Source organism: Porites lutea, chromosome 1 (assembly GCF_958299795.1).
Source record: "Porites lutea chromosome 1, jaPorLute2.1, whole genome shotgun sequence".
NCBI lineage: Eukaryota > Metazoa > Cnidaria > Anthozoa > Scleractinia > Poritidae > Porites > Porites lutea.
This window is the reverse complement of record NC_133201.1, coordinates 9,456,341-9,476,985: the sequence shown is the minus strand read 5'-3', so window position 1 is coordinate 9,476,985 and position 20,645 is coordinate 9,456,341. Positions and strand designations below refer to the sequence as shown.

General features: G+C 39.9%; 2 protein-coding genes across 3 annotated transcripts; one reads left to right on the top strand and one right to left on the bottom strand.

Moving 5' to 3' along the window:
* Window positions 1-32: 32 nt before the first annotated feature.
* Window positions 33-7,014, top strand: LOC140944473 (uncharacterized). Its single transcript, XM_073393616.1, has 5 exons — window positions 33-172; window positions 1,925-1,962; window positions 3,572-3,973; window positions 5,738-5,965; window positions 6,687-7,014. The coding sequence occupies exons 1-5, from the start codon at window positions 109-111 to the stop codon at window positions 6,939-6,941; spliced, it is 987 nt and encodes a 328-aa protein (XP_073249717.1). The 5' UTR covers window positions 33-108; the 3' UTR covers window positions 6,942-7,014.
* A 1,119-nt stretch (window positions 7,015-8,133) lies between these two features.
* LOC140934876 (uncharacterized) lies at window positions 8,134-20,618 on the bottom strand. 2 transcript variants are annotated; one of them, XM_073384442.1, is made up of 14 exons: window positions 20,527-20,618; window positions 20,176-20,256; window positions 18,359-18,471; window positions 17,430-17,600; window positions 15,884-16,004; window positions 15,404-15,583; window positions 14,769-14,850; window positions 13,434-13,487; window positions 13,020-13,154; window positions 12,065-12,143; window positions 11,507-11,642; window positions 10,399-10,545; window positions 9,366-9,451; window positions 8,134-8,497 (listed from the first exon to the last, which is right to left on the bottom strand). In XM_073384442.1, exons 2-14 carry the CDS (start codon window positions 20,246-20,248, stop codon window positions 8,267-8,269), a joined length of 1,608 nt encoding a protein of 535 aa, XP_073240543.1. In that variant the 5' UTR covers window positions 20,249-20,256; window positions 20,527-20,618; the 3' UTR covers window positions 8,134-8,266. The 2 variants fall into 2 exon arrangements, with proteins under 2 accessions (XP_073240543.1, XP_073240550.1); XM_073384449.1 differs by lacking the exon at window positions 9,366-9,451 and having other exon boundaries at window positions 8,322-8,497.
* Between the last annotated feature and the right edge of the window lie 27 nt (window positions 20,619-20,645).

Sequence of the window (20,645 nt, the reverse complement as noted above, 5' to 3'; positions counted from 1 at the left end):
CAAAACGGGACGGATCAATAGTTATTTCCGGCGGAAAAGCAAGTACATGCTGTGAAAGGCAATCTACGCCTGGCAAATATTGTTACCTGAGTGCGGTCACGGCGGAGAATGATGAAGGGACCAGCCATGAGGAGTTTGTTTTACCTCTGCATCGTTTTCAGTGTCATTGAAGGTAACTGTACTCCTTGACAGTGTAGCGTGCTACATTGTTAACTTATAAAGAAATTTGAGCAGTGAAAAAAAAGAGAACCTTTAGAGAAACAAGCCTTTCAAAATAAGCTTTTCATCCGCGTCCATGTCATTTGCTCCTAGTAGAGCTATTTCTTCGAACCAACCCTTTTGATCGTCAAATACTACAATTTTCGATACTGTAATGATAAATTTTTTCGATTAAGCAGGGCCATACAGTTCGCTGTGAAGTATAACTATTTTGCTGCTGAGTTGTAACGGTCTACTGCATTTATTGTACTGACTTAAACACTTGACCGTAGTTGGGATACATCGTCGCTTTTTTTCAATGGGTTTGCGTAAAATATCGGTTGACAACGATAAAGCTTCCGAACTTTCTTAATGTTTAATCCACATGTATTTCTGGTCAGTTTTAAAGTTTTTAGTCAACTAGCCAACTCTCTAATTATTTTGCATGACTAAACGGCCGGCATGTGGCGTGGACGTGCAAAAAAGGCGCGGCGTGACAGAACATGCTAATTTAAGATCATATTTGAGGTTCAAAATTCACTTTAATGGCTTAGACCGAGAGACTTCTTAGAAGATGTGGTTTGTGATTAAGAGAAAGCTAGTATGAAAGCACCAGAGATTAGAAACACACAGAAACGAGAGACGCGCACTACAGACTATTTGTTGGGTCCTTTAGTTTAGGTTATATTCATTCAAACTCAAACAAAAAAGGGTTTGCTTTTGGTAGTGTTTCTATTGTTTTACGTTTAGCAACCATTTGAAAGGCTATGCAAAATACTTTCAGATAAGTTTCAGTTTCGCGGGCCTAATAACCGAATTTGGGATTACCAGACGGATTGTATGTGCATGGCATAGAGAGCACAATTGGTCTTAAGCAGACCTTGGGGGAGGGGGCCAGTAAGCAGCACGTCACGTACTTTGATAGATTGGTACCTTCAACTTCTAGAACTTCAACTTAATAAAAATAGTAGTAACAATAGACTGGCCCGCAAAATAGTAATTGCTAATCTAGGCGGCCCAGTTAAAAGAAGAATATAGGGAAAGGAACAGAAGGAAAACATGTTAAGTTACAATAATTCTCATTTCTATCATAGTTTTATTTTAAGTACATTACATCTAAGGAAAAACGAAAAAGGAATTGACAGAGAGCGGAAAGCATATAATTTTGTACAAAATTCACTTAACTATTAATCCATCGATTAAGTTAAATTGAAAGTCGAGTTCATCCAGTAGTAACGTTAAATTTTCGCAAAAACCGTAGATTGGAAACAGGTTGTGAAAAATGTAGCTTTGGCAAGCTCGTGTAAGCCAGAAGGCTCCCTTGCCTGAAACCAGCGGGTTAATGCAAATTGATGGTGTATATTAGCACCACTATGCTCTGATGACTTAGCAAATCCTGCTAATATTTGGAGTGTTTAGTGTAGAGTCAGTAGAGTAAAACGGTGCCAATATCTCGCCGCAAATTTCCAACAACGAGCTGATTTTTGACAAAGAGCCTTTTTGCGATTTTTTTGTGATCTTGCTTAACCGATGCCATAACTTCACGACACGACGACGAAGATAACTGTGACGGTAATGATCAAGATGATGAGAACGATGATGATGATGATGATGATGATGATGATGATGATGATGATGATGATCATGGCAAAAATGAAGGATGGTGGTGTGGTAGTTCTAAAGATGGTGAAAATGATGATTTTGACTTACTTTGTTGCATTTTCAGCTGAGTCACGTGAGCGAAGGCACACACATCTGCCCGAGGTATGAATGCACTGCTTTTAGTTTTTTTTCTTTTGCTTTGCAATAACGGTCTGATGTAAGGCAGATCATAGCCTTTGGCCTCCGCACAAAATTTCTCTTCAGATCTCGAACAGCCCTTTTAGAAGAATATTGATGTTGGTAACTCTTGGCTCTCAAAGGGGTTAATTGATTATTTGCTACAGTAGCCTGAAAGTAAGGAAAAGCACTACATACAGTTGTTCACAAAACCATCGATACAGCTATCTGCAGTCATTAGTAGTGCATGTAAGGCAAGACAACAGAGCCAATCCACGTTCAATTTTCCGGCTGTTCAGTATCTTTCCTAATATCATAGGTGACGAATTACTCCTTAATTTTGGCGCGAAATTTCAGCGTTAATTTGTAATTTCACTCGTCACCATTTGATTACACATAGATAGCAGCGCGCCTGTAATTTTCTAAACTGATATTTATGTATGCTTATAATAGAACTATCTACAATGTAATGTAGTACACTCATTCCTGACTACACTAAACTGTGGTCAAATCGACTATCGATAAAAGCTAAAGGTGTTCGGCGCTTGTGTGCATCTTTAACCCTCCTGCCCTTCCGGATCATTCTTGGCCGCATCGTGGAATTTTTGTAGATTTGTAATGTCTGAAGTTCTTGTTGTAGGTTAGTTCAAGTTTTACTGTTTGTAAAAACAGGGTCGTTGTCCAGTATAAAAATGGCATACAAGACAGACGCACATACGGGGGGGGGGGGGGGGGGGGGGTACTCAACAAAAGTTAAAACGGGGAGGCTCCGCCCCGAGGTCCAACCCCTTACCCTTTTATATACCGTTTTTGAAAGAAAAGCTAAGGTACCCCTTTCGTATAGCTTTTATTGACAAATGGCACCCCTTTCACGGACTAATTTAGAACGCTGCACCCTTTTCAACTACTATAAATGCACCTTGTTTTACATATTCTCTATTTTCCAATTGCCCATAATACACTCTGTTTGCCCCCCAAATTCTGCATAAACCATTGTTTTTAAATGCTCCTGGGAGTATTGCATTTTCCCAAGAGCATTTTAAGACAATAAGTTATGCAAAATTTGGGGGGCAAACAGAGTGTATTATGGGCAATTGGAAAATAGTCAATGAATAAATCACTAAGCCAGAAAGTTTTCTTTGTCTTTCTCACAGCCATAAAATGCGCCTGTTAGCCCTTTTAGGTACTTGTACAGACCACAATGACAGATTTCGCTATCCTTTCATATACTTCAACTACAGAAACCCCTTTCCTTTCATATACCTGAGGCTTGAAAAGGGTACTCCCTTTGGGCGGAGCCACCTCGTTTTGGCCATTAGAGGGAGTACCTTCCACCACCACTACCCCTTGGCGCATATAACAGACCACTGAAATCTTTCAGACGTTAAATGCGTGTTGTATGAAAACGGTACGCAGTAAACTGGGACGCCTTTATACCCGGCTTATCCAGGGACCATTGGAAAGAGTCAATGTTTTGTCTTTTTTTGAGAAAATTCTGCTTGTTTCAATGTTTTCATTTTACTTTTATGCGTTCCGTGTTTACACCAGAAGACCTAACGTCTCCAGCATAAAAAACGCCACTCTTTTCATACAGGTTACAGTCACTCTAAAGATGGACTGGAATGTGCAGGAAGCAGGGAAAGAAATTCCTGCGAGTGTCATTATGAAAGTTCAAAACGGTACCACTTTGATGGAAATGGTAAACAAGGCCGCTGAAAACGACAAAAACGGGCCTTACAACAAATACGATAGCGTTTACCATGGTGGAATTGGTTATGTTATCACCGGTTTGTACGGAATCGAGGATGACTCAGCGACTAATAAGCATTGGATGATTCTTGAAGAGCAAAGTGGGAAGACGATTCCTTGTGGCGTGGATTTTTACGTTCCTGAAAATGGCTCCAGTATCATTTTCCGCTTCACCACATTCTCTGCTGACTCCGATCATAATCACACTACGAGTGGATATTGCAAACCAGCCTCAAGCTCTCACCAGGTAAGGTAGTCTTTGTAGAAAGGACAGAACACAAGTGAGATCATTATCGCTGTAGGCCTTAGTGCCCTTCTCTTGCTGATTGGGGTCGCTGGGCTCAGCAAACAAGAACGAACGAATGCGTCCGCTTTCACGCACTGAGTTTATCATTATCATTATCATTAAAAAAATAACATCATTATACATGAAACGAATAATATTTGCGGATGAAGATATGAAAGTGAACCTGATTTTTGCAGTAGAATAAACAAGCTAAGTGGTTGACAAAGAACCTGAAAAATTCGTGCTTCATACCGGAAATATCGAACCCTGACTTTTATAATACCCGGGCGTAACGCTCCATCCCTTGAGCTAATCAAGCCATTTGGAAACCAGGTCATTGTGAGTTCAAAATATACCAGATTCTTCGTCGTCGTCATCATCATCATCGTATATAGCCAAGATGTCTTTGCTTGTACTGCCCGTTAGAAAGCGACGGCGTTTCCTACACTTGGCTCGTCATGTGACGCTCTTTATTTCGCAGCACATGGCATTCTAACCATGCAGTTTTGATTCTAGAAAGACGGCCAATCAAATGAAAGCTAAACGCGAAAATCCTTCGCCCTGGCCCGCGCGATACTGTACATTGTGCCTCGTAGCCTACGAGCAAGCTCTCCATTTGGAGGAGCCGTGAGAAGTCACGCGAGACCAGGCTATGTGTTCCGCAATGTCAGGTAGTCGATGAAAGGAAATCTTTAGGTGTGGTCATAAAGAAGGAAGCTACTGACCAGGCCCCGGTTCCTGGAAAGCCGATTAAACTATCCTCCGATTAGCGTCAAATCTACGATTAATTTTCTTATTCCTTGGATAACTAATCGTGGGTTAAAAAGGAGTTCCTGAAAGCGAAATAAACCCACAATTAACTAATCCGAGATTAGTGTTAAAATAAACCGGTTTAACTAGTTTTTGGGATGATTACTTTTAAAAAACATGGCGCGAAAAATGTTTAGGCACGGGTGAAGTAAAGGAAAATGGCGGAAAATGAAGTGGTCTAGGTTGAACCAAAGGAGAAGAAGCTAGAGGAAACCGAAATTCTTCATCTACCTAGAAACAATTGGCCCAGTTTTTATAACATAGTCCCTATATTCAATCCGCAGTCCACAGTCCATGTTTTATAATGACCAAATTTATTACATGAAGTAGTAACCACCCTGGCAACTGCTTATGTTTTCTCCTCGTCTTTCTCTCGAGGTCGTTCTTGAGGATTTCTACCAAATATTGAATTGACTCTCGGCCAAACCCGTTTTTACTGAAAAGCTCTCCATCAGTCCATTGGTCGAGATCAATTTCTTGTTGTCGGAACTTTTTTTCACGTATTTGAGGCAACGGTAAGTCCGCCATTTTGTTTGTTTTACAAACGTTTTCCCCCGATTAGTGACTTAATCGACCTCGCTAGGTGGGTTAAAATTAACACTTAGTTTATTCCTAGATTAATATTAATGATGCTTTCAGGAACAGGATCTAATCGTGGGACAAAATGTATTCCGCGATTAGCGAGATTTAATCCTCGATTAGCGCTAATCGGCTTTCCAGGAACCCGGGCCAGTACTTTCTGTAGTGTCGTTTACTATCATTGTAGATTGAAGTCATGTGGCACCTCTTTAGTCTGTGAATTAGAGTTATAGGGTGATGGGTGCGGGCATTTAAAAGATAACCATAAGCAGTAGCGTATTCTACACTTAAAAGAAATTTCCACTTAACTACGTACATCTACTTCTTTTCATCTAGTCGCCAGCCTCGCCCATCACTGTAACCATTGCATTGGACTGGAACGTGACGCTAGTTGGAAAACCAATCCCAGCCCCATACACCACTCAAGTCACAAACGGCAGTGTTCTTTTGGATATAATCAACAAGGTTGCTGATGAAGATCCGGAAGGTCCTTTCAATAGATACGTCTCTACTTACCATGGTGGTCTGGGGCATTCTGTTACTGCCTTTAACGGCACCGCACAGGTAAGTGTTTCTACTTACTTGCGTAAACTAATCACGGCCAGAAACGTCTGTCTGCGAAGCACCGCCGAAGTCCATGTCACGGGCTCCCAACGTTAATTAATTACAGTAAGTGCGTTTAACTGGTTGGCTAATCTTCGTTATTAGGTGCAGTCACACTAACACTTTTTCTACGGGCTCACCCTTGGGAAGTCTCTTTTTTCCCTGGAGTAGTTTACCCCCCAGGGATGTAGCATTTCCCCCCAAAAAGAAAGTAACATTTTCCACTTGGAAGTACCTTTTTGCCCCTGGGAAATTAATGTTTCCCCTAAGGGAAGTAGCTTTTTTTCCCTCAAGGAAGTAGTTTTTTTTTCCCTCGGGAAGTATCTTTTTACCTTTAGGAAATAGATCTTTTCCCTGGGAAAGTAGCCCTGGATTGAATCCCTAAGTGTGACCTTTCATGTGAAAGTTTCTTAGCCGCCTGCATGTTAAGTTTATTAGTTGGATGAGCGCTTTTTATCCACATAACTACAACTTCTCTCCTGAAGACTTTTCTGGTTACGTGGCAGAAGCAAAAGTCGTCATGTAGATCATGTTGGAGAAGGGTTTTTCTCTCGTGTGACAAACATCTTTCGCGCCTTTGAGACGTTTGAAAAATCAAGAGCAAAAGAAAAATCGGGATTCTACTGTATATAACATTACTTTTAATGGCTAGTTTGAACCTTAAAAACGTTCTTTGTTTTAGGATCCTCAGGCAAGTATCTATTGGATGATTCACAACAACCACACCAGAGAGCATGCGCCCTTGGGAGTGAGCCAATACAAGCCAAAGGATGGCTCTGTTACAGTTTTAATGCATGAAAAACTCACAAGCTATGGGCCCTCTACAGACAAACCAACAGTTGAGAGCTCTGGTCAAAGATTTGTCGGTACAGGATTGGTTGCCCTGTGTTTCTTGACCACCTTTGAAAGCATGTTCTTTTTAATGGCCAAATATTAAAGGTGCTTATGTTACATGTGTCTGCTGTTGCATTTTAAATTTGACCAACAGTACAGAAGAAATATAGGTGAACATGAACGGTTCCAATTAAAATTTGTTCAGATTTGAATGTAAATGTACACGAATGTAAAGCTTATCAGGGAAACGGCCTTAACATATAACTGAATTTTATCTCATGAACCATTCCCGCAACGACGGCTGTAATCGTAGGATAATTGTCACACGCCAGTTTGAGGTCCACTTATGACTGGGTAGGAGTTAAGTCGAAATGGATCATGGGACTGTTTTGGAGACACCAGTGCTTCATAGTTGGCTATTGTGGAGCATTAGCCATCACGACGGCAACGGCAACAATTTTGCACGTGCAGCAATTTTGCATGTGCACTTTTTCGTACATTTCTTTACCGTCGCTGCACGAATAGAACGTATAATTCAACCTAAGAGAAAGAACCCTGGGAACGAGGTAGCATGAAATTACCTCGCTGGACGACGTTTTATGGAGGACGTAAACATATCAGGACGAAATTTTTTCTTTCTCCCTCTAAACTTAAGTTCAGTCGCAAGAATTCAATTCCTGAGAAATTTACTGGCATTTTACATTTTAAGCAAATTGAAATAATCGACTTTAAACCCGAAGACTTTTTAATAGTGACGCTTTCCCTACGGTCGCAGTCGTTGTCGCTAAAGCTCCCCAGTCGGGCAGTAATGTAGGAGCTGCTCGTAAGGTGTTTCCTCATTGGTCGCAGAAAACAATAACACGTCATTGTTTATCATTATTTCCCATTGTTTCACGGTTAGGGTATCGAATCAATTGGCTTTTAGGGTTAGGAGAGCTGTTACATTCCAATAGGGATCTACAACGGGAAAGGGAACTTCGGGCACAAGCATCACGCTTTTCTACGCATTTTGTTTTCGTCCCTTGAACAGCAAGGTAATACTGCAATTTTTTTATCGTATCTGTCGGAGCTCGAACTCTGCACCAACTTAATTTGCCAGTCTTAAAATAACTGCGCAAGTTGGAATAATTGCGAGAATCAGTTTGAAACTATGCGAATTCAGTTGTTCAGTCACGTTTTCACTGGTTTTGCTGCTCTCAGCAAGTAAGGTCGCGTCTCTCTTGAAAAGTTGTGCATTAAGGTAACTTGGCCACAACACAGAACCAGACCCAGTCAAAATGGCTCCCTACAGCACCTGCGATTGCTAGCATTTTATTCAACTATCCTTACATTAATTTGAATCCTTTGAAAAGCAACCTATTACTGTACGCTTGTAATAATTTAATATGAATTTGATGGGGAAAATATACAATCTTAACAGCGTAAAACTCAGTATAATCTCATCAAAATTTTCAACAGAGAATGTAAAATTCGTACGGGCCACTCGGTAAATAAAATAAGAAAATATAGGTTTAAAAGTAAGCTTACAAGTAGCAGAAGCGTTCTGGCGCTCAAAAAACTTCCTCTCTGACTCCCTGCTTTTCTTTTCAATGAGCGTCTTTTTATTTTCTTTGCATTCTTTGCGGGGTTCGGCCGCTTATTGCTCCACATTTTTAAGTTCTGTAATGTATAAATAAAGAGTAACAGCATCAAACATTGGTGCCCTGTGGTACAAGGCGGGGTCTACTCGTTAAGGTGGATTTCCACCGTTACGCGACAATGGAAATCCACCTTAAATAAATTGAAGCAATTTATGAAAGGCAGCGCGTAAAATTAAAAGTTGAGCAAGGTTCAACTTTTACGTGTACACGTGACCTTCCATACATTGCCTCTTTTTCATTTACTCGCGTACACGTAATATAAAAGTTACTCGACAGTGGAAATACATCCTTACGAGATGAGACTGGACTGAGCTATTAAATAAAATGCCGGGCCTTTCGAAAACAATAAAATGCCTATTAAATACCGGGTCTTTCAGTTTCAAAAAACGGGATCCTGATTGTCAAAAACAGCGCACGCGCGTGCTCTGACCCAGTTTGACCCAGTTGACCCGGCTGGGTCAACCAAAGTGTTTATATGGAGAAAAATGGCCCAGCTAGGAGGGTGACCTACCATCGAAAAAAGGCTGACCCGGCCTTCTAGCTGAGCCAACGTTTTATTTGTCATGTAAACGGTTCGCCACGTTTAGTAAGGAAATGTATGAAAAGTTGACTCGCCTAGGGTGGCTCGGGTAGGGTAATGACCCTTCTGCTCGTGACAAATTTTCTCCATACAGGCGGGGCCTTAGTTCTGCGAGTAGTTTTATAAGTAGCCTGCGTGGCAGGCGTTCGAAAGGGAAAGGGAAGGGAATAAGGGCGCGAGACCACGCGCCACACGAGCTCTCGCGCCACACTAGCTCTCGCGCGCCCAAATTCCCCTTTTCCCTTCCCCTTTTAACGCCTTCCACGCAGGCTGTTTTATAAGCTGTGAGAAATAACTTCTTTCTCACCTCGCAAGGTTCCTCCTCCGCTGAATCCGAGAAAGTATCGTCATATGAAGAGTCAGCACGAGGAGTTGAACCAAGAGGTCGAGTGACTAAGAAGAATATTGAGAACAACAAAGAGCGTCTATTAAATATGAAATAACTAACTAACTAAATAACTAAATAAATAAATAAATAAATAAATAGTCGCTTGTAGCAAATGAAATCATGCAACTCCCCCCTTGCGTATACCTGAGCTGATTTAAGAAAACTTCAGTATACAAGCGTAATTTACAAGCGTAGCAATTGTTTCGGAGTTGGAAAACAATAACCACACTTATGAATTGCACTTGAAAATGTTTTATCAATTTGGTCGCGGGCTAGAAACGAACACCGATTTTTACGGACAGGAGTTAGGAACCGACGAAAACGCTTAACCGGAAGGTGACTTTCGTGGTGCAGTTGACTTGGTGCAAAATATGAATTAGAAAACCCGTAAAGCTCATCAAGCACAAGACGCAGTTCTTCATCGCATATTGAACACCCAGAGGAGAGATGAAAATGCAATGTGCAGTGGAGCAGTGAGGTGTTGGACACATGGTTTTGCAATTTACACTATTTTATTACTTTCAAGCGAAAAGCGCAAGACCTAAGTAAATTTAATTAAACTGAAACCCGCAGTGCCACCAAAACGTGCTATTATAAAAGTAAGGCCAAATAAAAAATAAAAGAAAAAAGAGTCTTGTGATGAATAGCCTGTGTCAGGAGTCTATCACCCTCCTACCTGTGTACAGACCCCTCCTCCCTCAGGAAAAATCGGAGAAGTGGGCCTTTATCCGATTTTTCCTGAGGGGACAGGGTGGGGGGCTCGGTACACAGGCTAGTGATGGATGAACCGTTGGAAAAGCGATAGAGGGTTGGGGCGGGAAAAAAAATGAGAAAAACTCACGCAAGTAAACTGAGATGCCTGGTAAAATAACAACTATGCACAGGGATGTGGCTGAAATAAAAAGAAAATGTTCCGCCATATAAAAAAAAAGAGTCCGATTAATTGTCTTACCAGTTACTGCTTCTTGAGTGTACATGCTGGATTTTTGTGGAAGACCAGAGAAATGCAATGTAGCTGGAACTATTAGGGGTCTTTGCTGCATGGAAACTAAGGGTGATTCCTCGTTATTAATTGCTACATTTTGTCTCCAGAAAGATCCTACGAAAGAAACCACAGTCTTAACTCACGAAAAAACGGTCAAGTCAAGTCAACTCAGTCTTCTTCGAACCTTGCCTAGTCCCTAGGCCTCAATATTCTGCGCGGTCCAAGCACATCGGGTCATGTGGTCCGACCGAGTCGCCTACATCACCGAAATGAATTGACCGAGAAGGCCTGGGAAAACGGCGTTAAGGGACTAGGCAACTTCGAACCGAGTTAAGATACCTGTAGCCTACGAATAGGCCACTGCCGAAAATACCATAAAATTCTCAAATTGCCGCTTGGATACAGTTTCATGTAAACCTGACGCTCACATAATCTTGTGTTCTGTGCACGAACTGCACGAGCAATGGCCGGTTTCCAAAAATAGAATCCAGAGTACGTACAGGAGGCTTGCAGTGGAACCAGTAGCTTTTTCTCTGATTAAAGAGGCAAGGCCCGGTATAGTTATACAGAAACAAGTAAAAAAAAAAACGCGGACAAGAAAGAACGACGTTTCGGTGTCATCTTGACAGTTTATCAGCGAGCATTTTGAACTTGAAAATGGCGTCAACATGACACCGAAACGTCGTTCTTTCTTGTCTGCGTTGTTTTTTACTTGTTTAAGGAGACCTTCCAACTCACTTCTTTCGTTGCCAAAATCCTGAACGAATGAAAAGACAAAAGTAATAAAGTATATTGTGACCAACGTTGAACGTTTGCGCCAATACGCCGAGTATGCAAATTTTCGACAAACTGACCCGCATTGCACGTGCAAATCGGGCACAAAAGGAAAGGAAAGGTTCACATGAAGTACTACCCACACTACAATTTTGAGAATATTATGGTATTTTATACAGTGGCCTACACAGCCGTCTCCCCTCGCCCCTCGCCGCAAGGAACGTCCACGCAAAGACCGAGGAGCGAGGCTGTATATGCAGACTAAGCTACCTGCCTACCTACGCTTGCTTTCCAATAATACCTGTCCTATCAGAGTTGACTTGGGATGAGTGATGTGTATGGAAGCCATTTCTTCTTTCTGTTCGCAAGCCGTCCAATGACAAGCCATTCAAATTGTAGTCTAGTTCAGTTGCTATCTTATTATTTGGAGGAGTGCACTGAAAACAAAAGTAAAATCAGGCTTCTAATTAGCAAGAATTAAAATCACTGCTACATGAAATTTAGGAAACATTTTCCCCTCCCTTCCCTCCCTTTAGCTCTACATTACTCCAGCCCGGATGGTGGTTGTTCCTTACTTTCATTGCTGGGAAAATCTTCTTATGTAGCTGGTTTGTCCCAGCTTTATATGCCATTCCTTTGGCCAAATTCATCCTACATTAGAACAACCATCCCGCGAGGAGAGTGGGCCGAGGACTCCTTCCGGAATGACAGCTCCTTCGCCAAAAATTTTCCACGAACTCGCACAAGTGAGCCTGCTAACAAGCTAAATAATAATTGACTTAATATGTAAAGGAATATGAAGCATGAAAAGAGATTTTAAAATAGTTATAATCATATTCAATTTTTTAAGGTATTTTACCTCACTGTCAATCTCCATGATTTCACATTCAGTACTCTGATGTTCATCTGAGCTTGGCTTGCTCGGAGAAATACGGTATCTGTCATTTGTTACAAATACAACAGTCATACTCAACAGAGAGAAACGACATCCAGGACGTATTACAACAGAAGTTATTGGTTATTTGATAAAGCGAGCTATCAGGCAAATCACTCACATAACCTTCAAGTGACGCAGATGATCGAAGGATATTTTGGGGGGTTTGAAATTTTCGCTTCCGGAATTTTTTGTGGTAGGAAAACTTGGTAATTAGTTTTTTGGGTGGAATGATTTAAGTAGGGATGCGTTTGGCCCCATCTTGAATAAGATGGGTAGCACGCCGGCAGAGACGGTTTCCTTTTTCATTTGTTTCCACCATAAATCGCCTTGAAATGGCTTACATACAGAAAGATAGTGGTTTCAAATATTTTTCGATTTGGCATATAATGTGAGTAGAAAATGGCATAGCATTTCACTCGTTTCGCGATGAAGAAATAGGTGAACTATTGGCCAAAAACATAGCAAGAACAGCAAGAATACAACTCGACGGACGACATCAGCTATATTTACAGAACTGAACAACCCTTTATCTCCTAAACTTGCTGATAAACAGGCAATTGAAGATGAACTTAACATCGATGGAGGTTTACATGTTTTTTCGCTTGTTTTTAAACTAGGAATTATTTTGAATGAATAATAAAACAATTATTGAATTCGACTTTCGTATCATATGAAGAATTATGGAGATCGAAGAGGGTGTTGTCCGCCTCGGCCTTAGAACTCCATAATTTTTCAAATGATACTCAGCCTTAGCCTACGTATAGCCGCACCCTCCCCCAAACAAAGGAAAAACGGGGGGAGGGTGCGGCTATACGCAGGCTAACTCAGCCTCATGCAATAATTGTTAAATATCAGCTCCAGCAAAGCATCCAGTAACCTTCTTTTCTTGTGTTTTCCCAGCACTCTTGAGTATGACAAAAGAGAAAACAGAAATAAAGAGGAGCTGAGAAACCAACATAATGTTGCGCTTATGAATCGCCATCTACAGTCACTCTTCCACCAAAACAATTCCCTGAAAGAAAAAAAATAAAACCACTAATTATAATGCTGAATCCTTTTACTTAATGTTTTTTGTTCTTCACTTCTCATAGGTAAGGAAAAAACCTGATTAGCGAAGAGGACATTAACAAAATGACTCATTTGCGCACCGCTAGTGACCGCATGGCGACAGCTTAACCTGGTTTATTTAGCACGAGGCATCCGCCGCCCACTAAACAAAGAATCACGAGAATAAATCACCATATCAATAAATTGTTTCAGCAAAATATGTTTTCTACTTCATATTACTCACCAAAATCTTAAAACAGACAGGACAGTCCAAGATAACAGAGTTAGAATACCAAATCTGCAAAAATACAAAGCAGCAATAATGTTATATGCATTAACTCACAGAAGAATTAGTCCATGCAATTTCACGTCCGTTTCTACCTTTTATCGTGCTACTAGTCGAACCGGCGCACTCGGAGGAAGATTGTCTAATCCCAACGATTTCTGAAAACAAAAGATTCTCAAGTTTTTTTTGCAAGCAGACCAATAACATTCATAAATTTGAGGGCTGTTTCCTGAGAGGTCAAGTACGTTCAAACGGTTTAAAAGTTTTCAATGGTTGCATAGTTGAATGTTGAATTTTAGAACTGCATTTGCAAAAAAACTTGAGAATCTTTTGTTTTCACAAACCGTTGTGATTGAACCATCTTCATCTAAGTGCCCCACTTCAAGTAGCCACACTGTAACTACTGCAAAACATCAACATGTAACCAATGTAATTACAGTGCTTGTATAAAACAGGAAATGCACTGCTAAGTGAAGGGCTTGGTATAACCGAATGTTAAGTGACGTTTTGGGTGATTTTTTTTTCTTCCAACTCAGCTGAATTTTTGCATGTGGCCTCTGATTCAAATCATTTGACCCCACCCTCTGTCCCCCTTACTTTAGCCTGTTCTAGGCTCCGCGATGGTCGGGTCCGCATGAGAAAGCGCCCCCTTTTCCCAAATCACACCCTCAAATTTTTGCGTGTCTCTCACTTTCGTGCTTCATCCCCACTATCTGAGAGCCTGGAACAGGCTACCCTTGCCTCACATTAGCAACCACTAACCATAGCCAAACTCTTTACGTGGGAGCTTATACGCTGTCTTGTGAGTTTTCACTCAAGTGGCAAGCAGCTATTCAACTCAAGAGGGTCCCCAATAGGTTTTTCGCGATCCGGCATTTCCCTTATTTGAGGCTCGGGATTCAGGATTTTAAAGCAAAATCGGGCAAGATTCGGGATTGAAGGTATGCGCAGGAGGCGGGATGCCAAAAATAACCCTCAGGATTACGGAATTGCAGGAAATTTTGGATCGGTATAATGGGATTGACCTATTGGGGACCCTCACTTAATTGCGAAAAGAGAAAGTGTTTACATCAGAAAACAGTTCAACTACCACAGGAATAGTTTAAATTAAGTACCAGTAAGGTAACTCTATAGTCCAACAACAATTGACCTATACAGGGAAATTCTTGGCCATTAAGTTTTGCGATTGGTAATTCTCCCCACGATGACTACTTACATTGCATTCCCTTATGTTACACATCTATATCCTTAGACAACATGGTAGTGAAACCTCCACTAATTTATTTTAAATACCTGGTTTTTCTCTTCAAAAATATCAGGATATTTAGTAACAAGCAAGCCAAAGAAACATGTAAGTATCTCCTTTTTGTCAAACCTGGCCAAAAGAAAAATTAACAAAATGAAATGACACAAACATAACAGATCTTTGGCTTCTGCGTCACAAGAAACCTCTGCAGCAGTATGTTCACATGGTATTTAAAAATACCTATGTAGTTCTAAATGTAAACTTTTATTCTGTGGATGAAGTCCTTTGGTTTGATCATTGGTTTGGTTTACTTTGTTTGTTTGTTTCTTTAAATCAAAAAATGACTTTTGGAATTTTGTTTAGCCTTTTCAACCTTAGAACAATCAAAACTGAAACAGTTACAAATTGTATAAGAAAAATCAGGCAATCAGCACTCAAGAATTCCATGTATTTCAGCTCATAAGAGCATTCACTTAGACTGTGAGCAGTCTCTCTTTTTTGTCAGATTTAGTGAGGAGAGTGCACGCATGCACAAGAGCGTCGAGCAGCAGTCACACACATGGTCATTTGCATGTCTCACACGTTTTGCTTGACAGACTAAGAAAAAAGAGAGACTGCTCATAGTCTAGCATTCAGTCAGCCTATTAAGAGACTTTAGACTGTATCATAAAAGGTCACTTACTTGACAAACAGAAAATCAGTTCCAACCCTTTTGACCACAATGAGATCTTTATACTTTTAACAAGGCCGGGGAAACGAAGCACTATTTGTTTGGCTGTAAAGTTGTGATTTGAAGAGGTTAAATAAGAGAAAAAAGTACTGTGTAACACATGAGGACTGTTCCAAAATGAGTAATTTTTACCTGCAATGGAAAAAAAACACAAACACATTTCAAGAAAATATGGACCATACACCATAACTACATGTAAAATAAAGACTAATTCTTGCTCTGACCGATCATGTTAGTGCAATTCATTAGCATTTTGTAAATATTAATCGCAATACAGGTATATTTTCACACCAAAACTTGTGCCCTACAAAGAACTACACGTAGAAAGCCAGCTGGAGATTTTCACTCAGGTAGTTTAAGCTACTATTGACACTGCTGTCATATGAAAGATAATAATGATTTATTCAGATAATATTTTATTGTGTAACTCACCACACATGCTATGGCCACCTGGATGAGATTCAGAACAAACCAGCAAAGAGGCAAGAAGAACACAGACCAACTGAACCAGCACCAGAAAAATTGACTCAGGAGATGAAGATCTTTTAAGAAGCTGCATGGAACGTTAAACAAAATGGAATGGAAATGTTCATTAATATTATCATTACCTTGAACTCAAATAATTTATAACCTTGGAATAACATTCTGGGGTTAGATTGGGGGAAGGGGTGGGGTTAGGGGGACAACTTATAGGTAGCTACATATATGGTTATGTGTCACTGAGTAGGACCCAATTTTTACCTTCTACAGTATTGTAAGTGTGTCAAGGGGTCCCAATTTTGACCTTTTTGGCCCAGGATTTAATTTAATTTCATTTTTCATTTTTTCATTTTATTTGTTTCTCCAAACCATAGCAGATGATAATGCAGAAATATACAAGGTAAAAAAGGTAACTAACAAATAATATTTACAAGGAAAGATAACGTACAATTCGGAATTACAGCACTTAAATTATATTACATTATATATAGGAAGGAGAGGAGAGGGGCATGACTAGATAAGCTAATATTGTGCCCCTTAAAGTTACATTCTTTGTTCCTTAGTTCTTAATTATTTAAAAAAAAAAAGTTCGAAGTAAGTCAAGAACAGAAAAAATAAAAAAATCAAATGAAGTCTAGCAGAGCTAGAAAAAATGTGGCTATCATGCTTGCTGGCCGCTGACCACGATGGATCCGAGATGGGGTCACTGTACTTTGATCATATCTTTCTTGCCCATCCTAAATTAATACTGAAATAAGCCTAGGATGCTTTTACCCAGTGTGAGGTCATTGGCAAGTACAATTTAAGTCTAGAATAGGGCAGGGGATCCAAGGCCCTAGCAGAATGAACACCCTTAACCAAGTGCCCTACCCCTCCCTCCTCCTCTATGGCTTTCACTGCACTCAGTGTATCATGGTGTATTTACTAGTACTAGTGATCAAAGATGGAGTGTGGGTGACAAAATTGAAGATCAAAATAATTGCTCCATCACTGTGTTAGTGTGCTTTGCATAAGTTTCACATAAGTGATCAGATTACGAGTGAAGGTCCAAATGCAAGTGATCAAATTATGTTCTGTGCATTCCATTCATTCTGAGTGAAGTCCAAACAAATGCTGGCTATATACATACAATGCATGTGTGATAACAATCTGGAGATTAGGATAGCGGGCTCCTCTTCTCACCCAGAATAACAATTTTTTTTTTTTTCATTCCAGTTGGAAAAACCACTTGGGGGTAAGTGAGGAGGTTGGTGAGATCTGTAAGTAAAGTTCTGTACATTGTACTTTTTAACATGACTAAAATTAATTACTAATAAATTATTGAGAGCATTTATATACATGATGGCCAAATTCTTATCATATCAGTCAAAAAAATCAAAACCACAAATATTTTTAAGCTTCACTAATTTGCTGACACATTTCCAGGACAACAAGAGCTCTTTCCCAGATACATTGGCCTGCGGAACTACGAAATCCTCTGCACTATAAATAAACACACCTTTGTTGGAGTAGACTTGGACTGTTGAAGGTGACTGTCCAGTAAGAATGTTTTGAGATCCATGGCTTGTGTCTTCAAATGATGATTAACAATGTCTTGGCATGATTGGCATAGTGGGTATTTCTGATCCAGTTTCTGCTTGTGAGGATTCAGTTCAGACTCAAAATCATTCTATAAAATAACCAGTGACCAATCAAAATAGATCAGAGAGAAGGATACAGAACAAATTTACCCTCTTTAAATACCCCTCTAGCAGCGCATCTTATATATAACGCATTTCTGGTATTTTGCATATTTGACTTGTTTATCTTTCCAGAAAGAATATTGGGCACACTTTGAAATAGTTTGCCTTCAATCAAGCAAGTATGTTTTTTAACATCTTCATAGCTTCCATTTGAAATATTTGTTATTAATATATTTGCATGGCCTCAATAGCCTTTGCTTTGTGCTTTAAATACCACCAAACGAAAAAAAAAGGTTTTTTATCATACAGCGACCATTTCTTTTGCAGCTTAGGTGTGATCAGGAGAGACAAGGCTAACACTTTGACCCCTGAAGGTGACCATCATCCAATTTCTCCTTAACATATCATATGGATACAGTCGACTCTCTCTTAACAGACATCTCTATAAGACGGACATCTCTGTAAATGGACACCTAGAGTTGGTCTCTGCCTTTCTTTGCTCTCTCTATTTGACTCTCTACCAGATAGAAATCTCTCTAAGATGGACAACTAGTGCCGGTCCCAAAGGTGTCCGTCTTAGAGAGAGTTGACTGTACTTACTTACCAGTAAATAAACATTCTAGAGTTGAGAATATAGGAAATGATCTCAGACTAAAACCGTTCTTGATCGTTTCACAAATTCTCCTCATAAGTACTATGGCATGTGAATAGAGATCAGTGAAGAGAATACCACTGCTGAACCTACCTCTCTCAAAGGTTCAAATGAATTTAATTCTTGGATTTTTAAAGCCTGATTATTGTTGCACTTTTCACAAAGCTGTGGTTGAGTAACAAGCGACGGTTGTCCAACGTACCTTCCTGTACAGATTTAAATAAAATCATATGTAGACAATCGTTGTTCGATCAAGTATAACTCTGTTTCAAGTATACAGTAAAAGCCTGGTAACTCAAACTCCGAAGGGATACATAAAACTGTTCGAGCTAGTGAGGGTTCAAGAGTATTGGGGTCAATTGCAAAATTCAAAAATTAATAGTTACCGATTTTTCAGCCTTTCAGTGTATGGTGGAGTGCCACTATTACTTATTTCATCATTAAAAAAAACTAACATGATCAGGCATTTTTATGATAAACATGATCTGTTTTCTTTTTCACCAATCAAATTGCTTTAGTCTTGACCAGTGTTAGTTTTAATGTTTTTACCCTTATACAACAAGAAGAGCTAATGGAATGGCATCCAATTGGAGTTAAAAGGACTAGACTCCTTAAGTATGCCAATCTCACTAAACCAGTTGCAAAAGCATGTGTAATTTTGATCGCGGTAGAGTCTTCAAAGGTAGAGGTAGTGGTGCTTGGAACAAGTCCCTTGGTGATTCCTGATACAAGGTAAGGAGAATCCAAAATTTCACCAGAAGTTACTTTTGTTCTGTAATGATGAGTGTCCAACCTCTTGTGAACTGTTTCTGCAATAATTTCACCCTAGTGTTCCTTATTAATTTGCAATCCCTGGGATCAAAAAGGAAACCAGGTTACAAAGTTGGGCCCATTTTTTTCAAAAGGCTGATAGTGTCATCCACTGGAAAAATCCATATCTACCCGTAGTGAATAATGCAATGGTTGCCCTAAGACTTATCCACTGGATAGTGATTTTTCTGGTGGATAGCGCTATCCAATGTTTCAACAACCAGGCAAGCCTGCTAACAGTGCTTAGTATTCGGTGCCTTGTGAGCAGAGGGATTTCTTCAACATTCCTTGCTTAACCGTGGTCAGATAAACAACCAAATGATTCTCAAAACCTGCTGAGCAACAGTTATGACAAAAAACCATGCTCTGTGTTTATAATACTTAAGTTAAACGGTAAGACCATGTGTATTATGATTACCGGTACATGCACTATGGCCGACAGATACTCTATATAGCATCATTCAACTAATCCAAACCACGTGCACGCGGTGTATCTATGGATTTAATCCTTTTACATGTTCAACAGGTCTAAGAATGTGCCGTCACGCCACTGAACCTGTTTCGTGATTATTTCCGCTTGAGACGTAGGTTAGTCATTTTAGAGATAGTATCTGTCAGAAATCCTTATTATTGGTCAATCTGTTACGCTCGGATTTCCTTTAGCAAAGTAAGTTCTTTCCTTTTTTTCTGTTCCGCTACTTCGACCGATATTTGGTCTTGGCTGAAATTGGGCAGCATAACCAGCAAAGTTGAAATTACTTTTTATAAGGTATAAAAAGGAAAGAACTTACGTAGGCTGGGTTGATGTGAAAAAACTAGAGAGTAAATAAGACAATGACTATTATAACTTTGCTAAAGGAAATCCGAGCGTAACAGATTGACCAATAATAAGGATTTCTGACAGATATTATCTCTAAAATGACTAACCTACGTCTCAAGTGGAAATAATCACGAAACACGTTCAGTGGCGTGACGGCACAAAGAATTATTTCTTGAGAAGCTGGTTCCTCTCGGCTGCCCCAGCAATATATAAATTGGACCAACCAAAATACCTCTGCTCGCAAGATATTCTGCAGTTTCTTAAGGATCTGAAAACAAACCTGCCACAGCATAACGGTATCTAGATCTCGTCCCTCCAAGACAGTACACACCAGAGTAACTTTGATCCATCATAAGCCAGACTGTAATAATAAAATCCACACAGTTAAATACATGCAGACCCTTAGCCATAGCCAGGACAAGCGGATATACGAATAAAACGAATGCAAAACAAAGGTAAAAGAGTTTTTTTCAGAATCGAAACCTATCAACTAAAGATTTGAAATGCCTACGTTGTTCCAGAGAAACTGACTTTTCTTCTCACGTGGGGGGAATTTTAAGGAAATAAGCAAGTGAAAATCACGCCATGAGCACACTACACACACAAAAAGCTGTTGAAAAAATAAAGTTACCTTGGTGAGACGTGAAAACACAACACAGGAATTCCAAAAGTCCGAAAAAAAATGCTGAAATAGAACCTAGTAAATTTGCCTCGTATCTCCCGCCATCTTGGATTAGAAGCCTCGTTTCG

What these genes read in the sequence shown, in the direction of transcription:
- LOC140944473 (XM_073393616.1), top strand. Translation starts at nt 109, where the DNA reads ATGATGAAGGGACCAGCCATGAGGAGTTTGTTTTACCTCTGCATCGTT. An exon ending in GGCACACACATCTGCCCGAG is followed by an intron (nt 1,963 to 3,571) that starts GTATGAATGCAC and finishes CTTTTCATACAG; the next exon opens with GTTACAGTCACTCTAAAGAT. An exon ending in CCTTTAACGGCACCGCACAG is followed by an intron (nt 5,966 to 6,686) that starts GTAAGTGTTTCT and finishes TCTTTGTTTTAG; the next exon opens with GATCCTCAGGCAAGTATCTA.
- LOC140934876 (XM_073384442.1), bottom strand. Translation starts at nt 20,248, where the DNA reads ATGATGGATCAAAGTTACTCTGGTGTGTACTGTCTTGGAGGGACGAGA. An exon ending in CATTTGAACCTTTGAGAGAG is followed by an intron (nt 17,601 to 18,358) that starts GTAGGTTCAGCA and finishes GTTATTTTATAG; the next exon opens with AATGATTTTGAGTCTGAACT. An exon ending in GGAAAACACAAGAAAAGAAG is followed by an intron (nt 12,144 to 13,019) that starts GTTACTGGATGC and finishes AACAAATGACAG; the next exon opens with ATACCGTATTTCTCCGAGCA.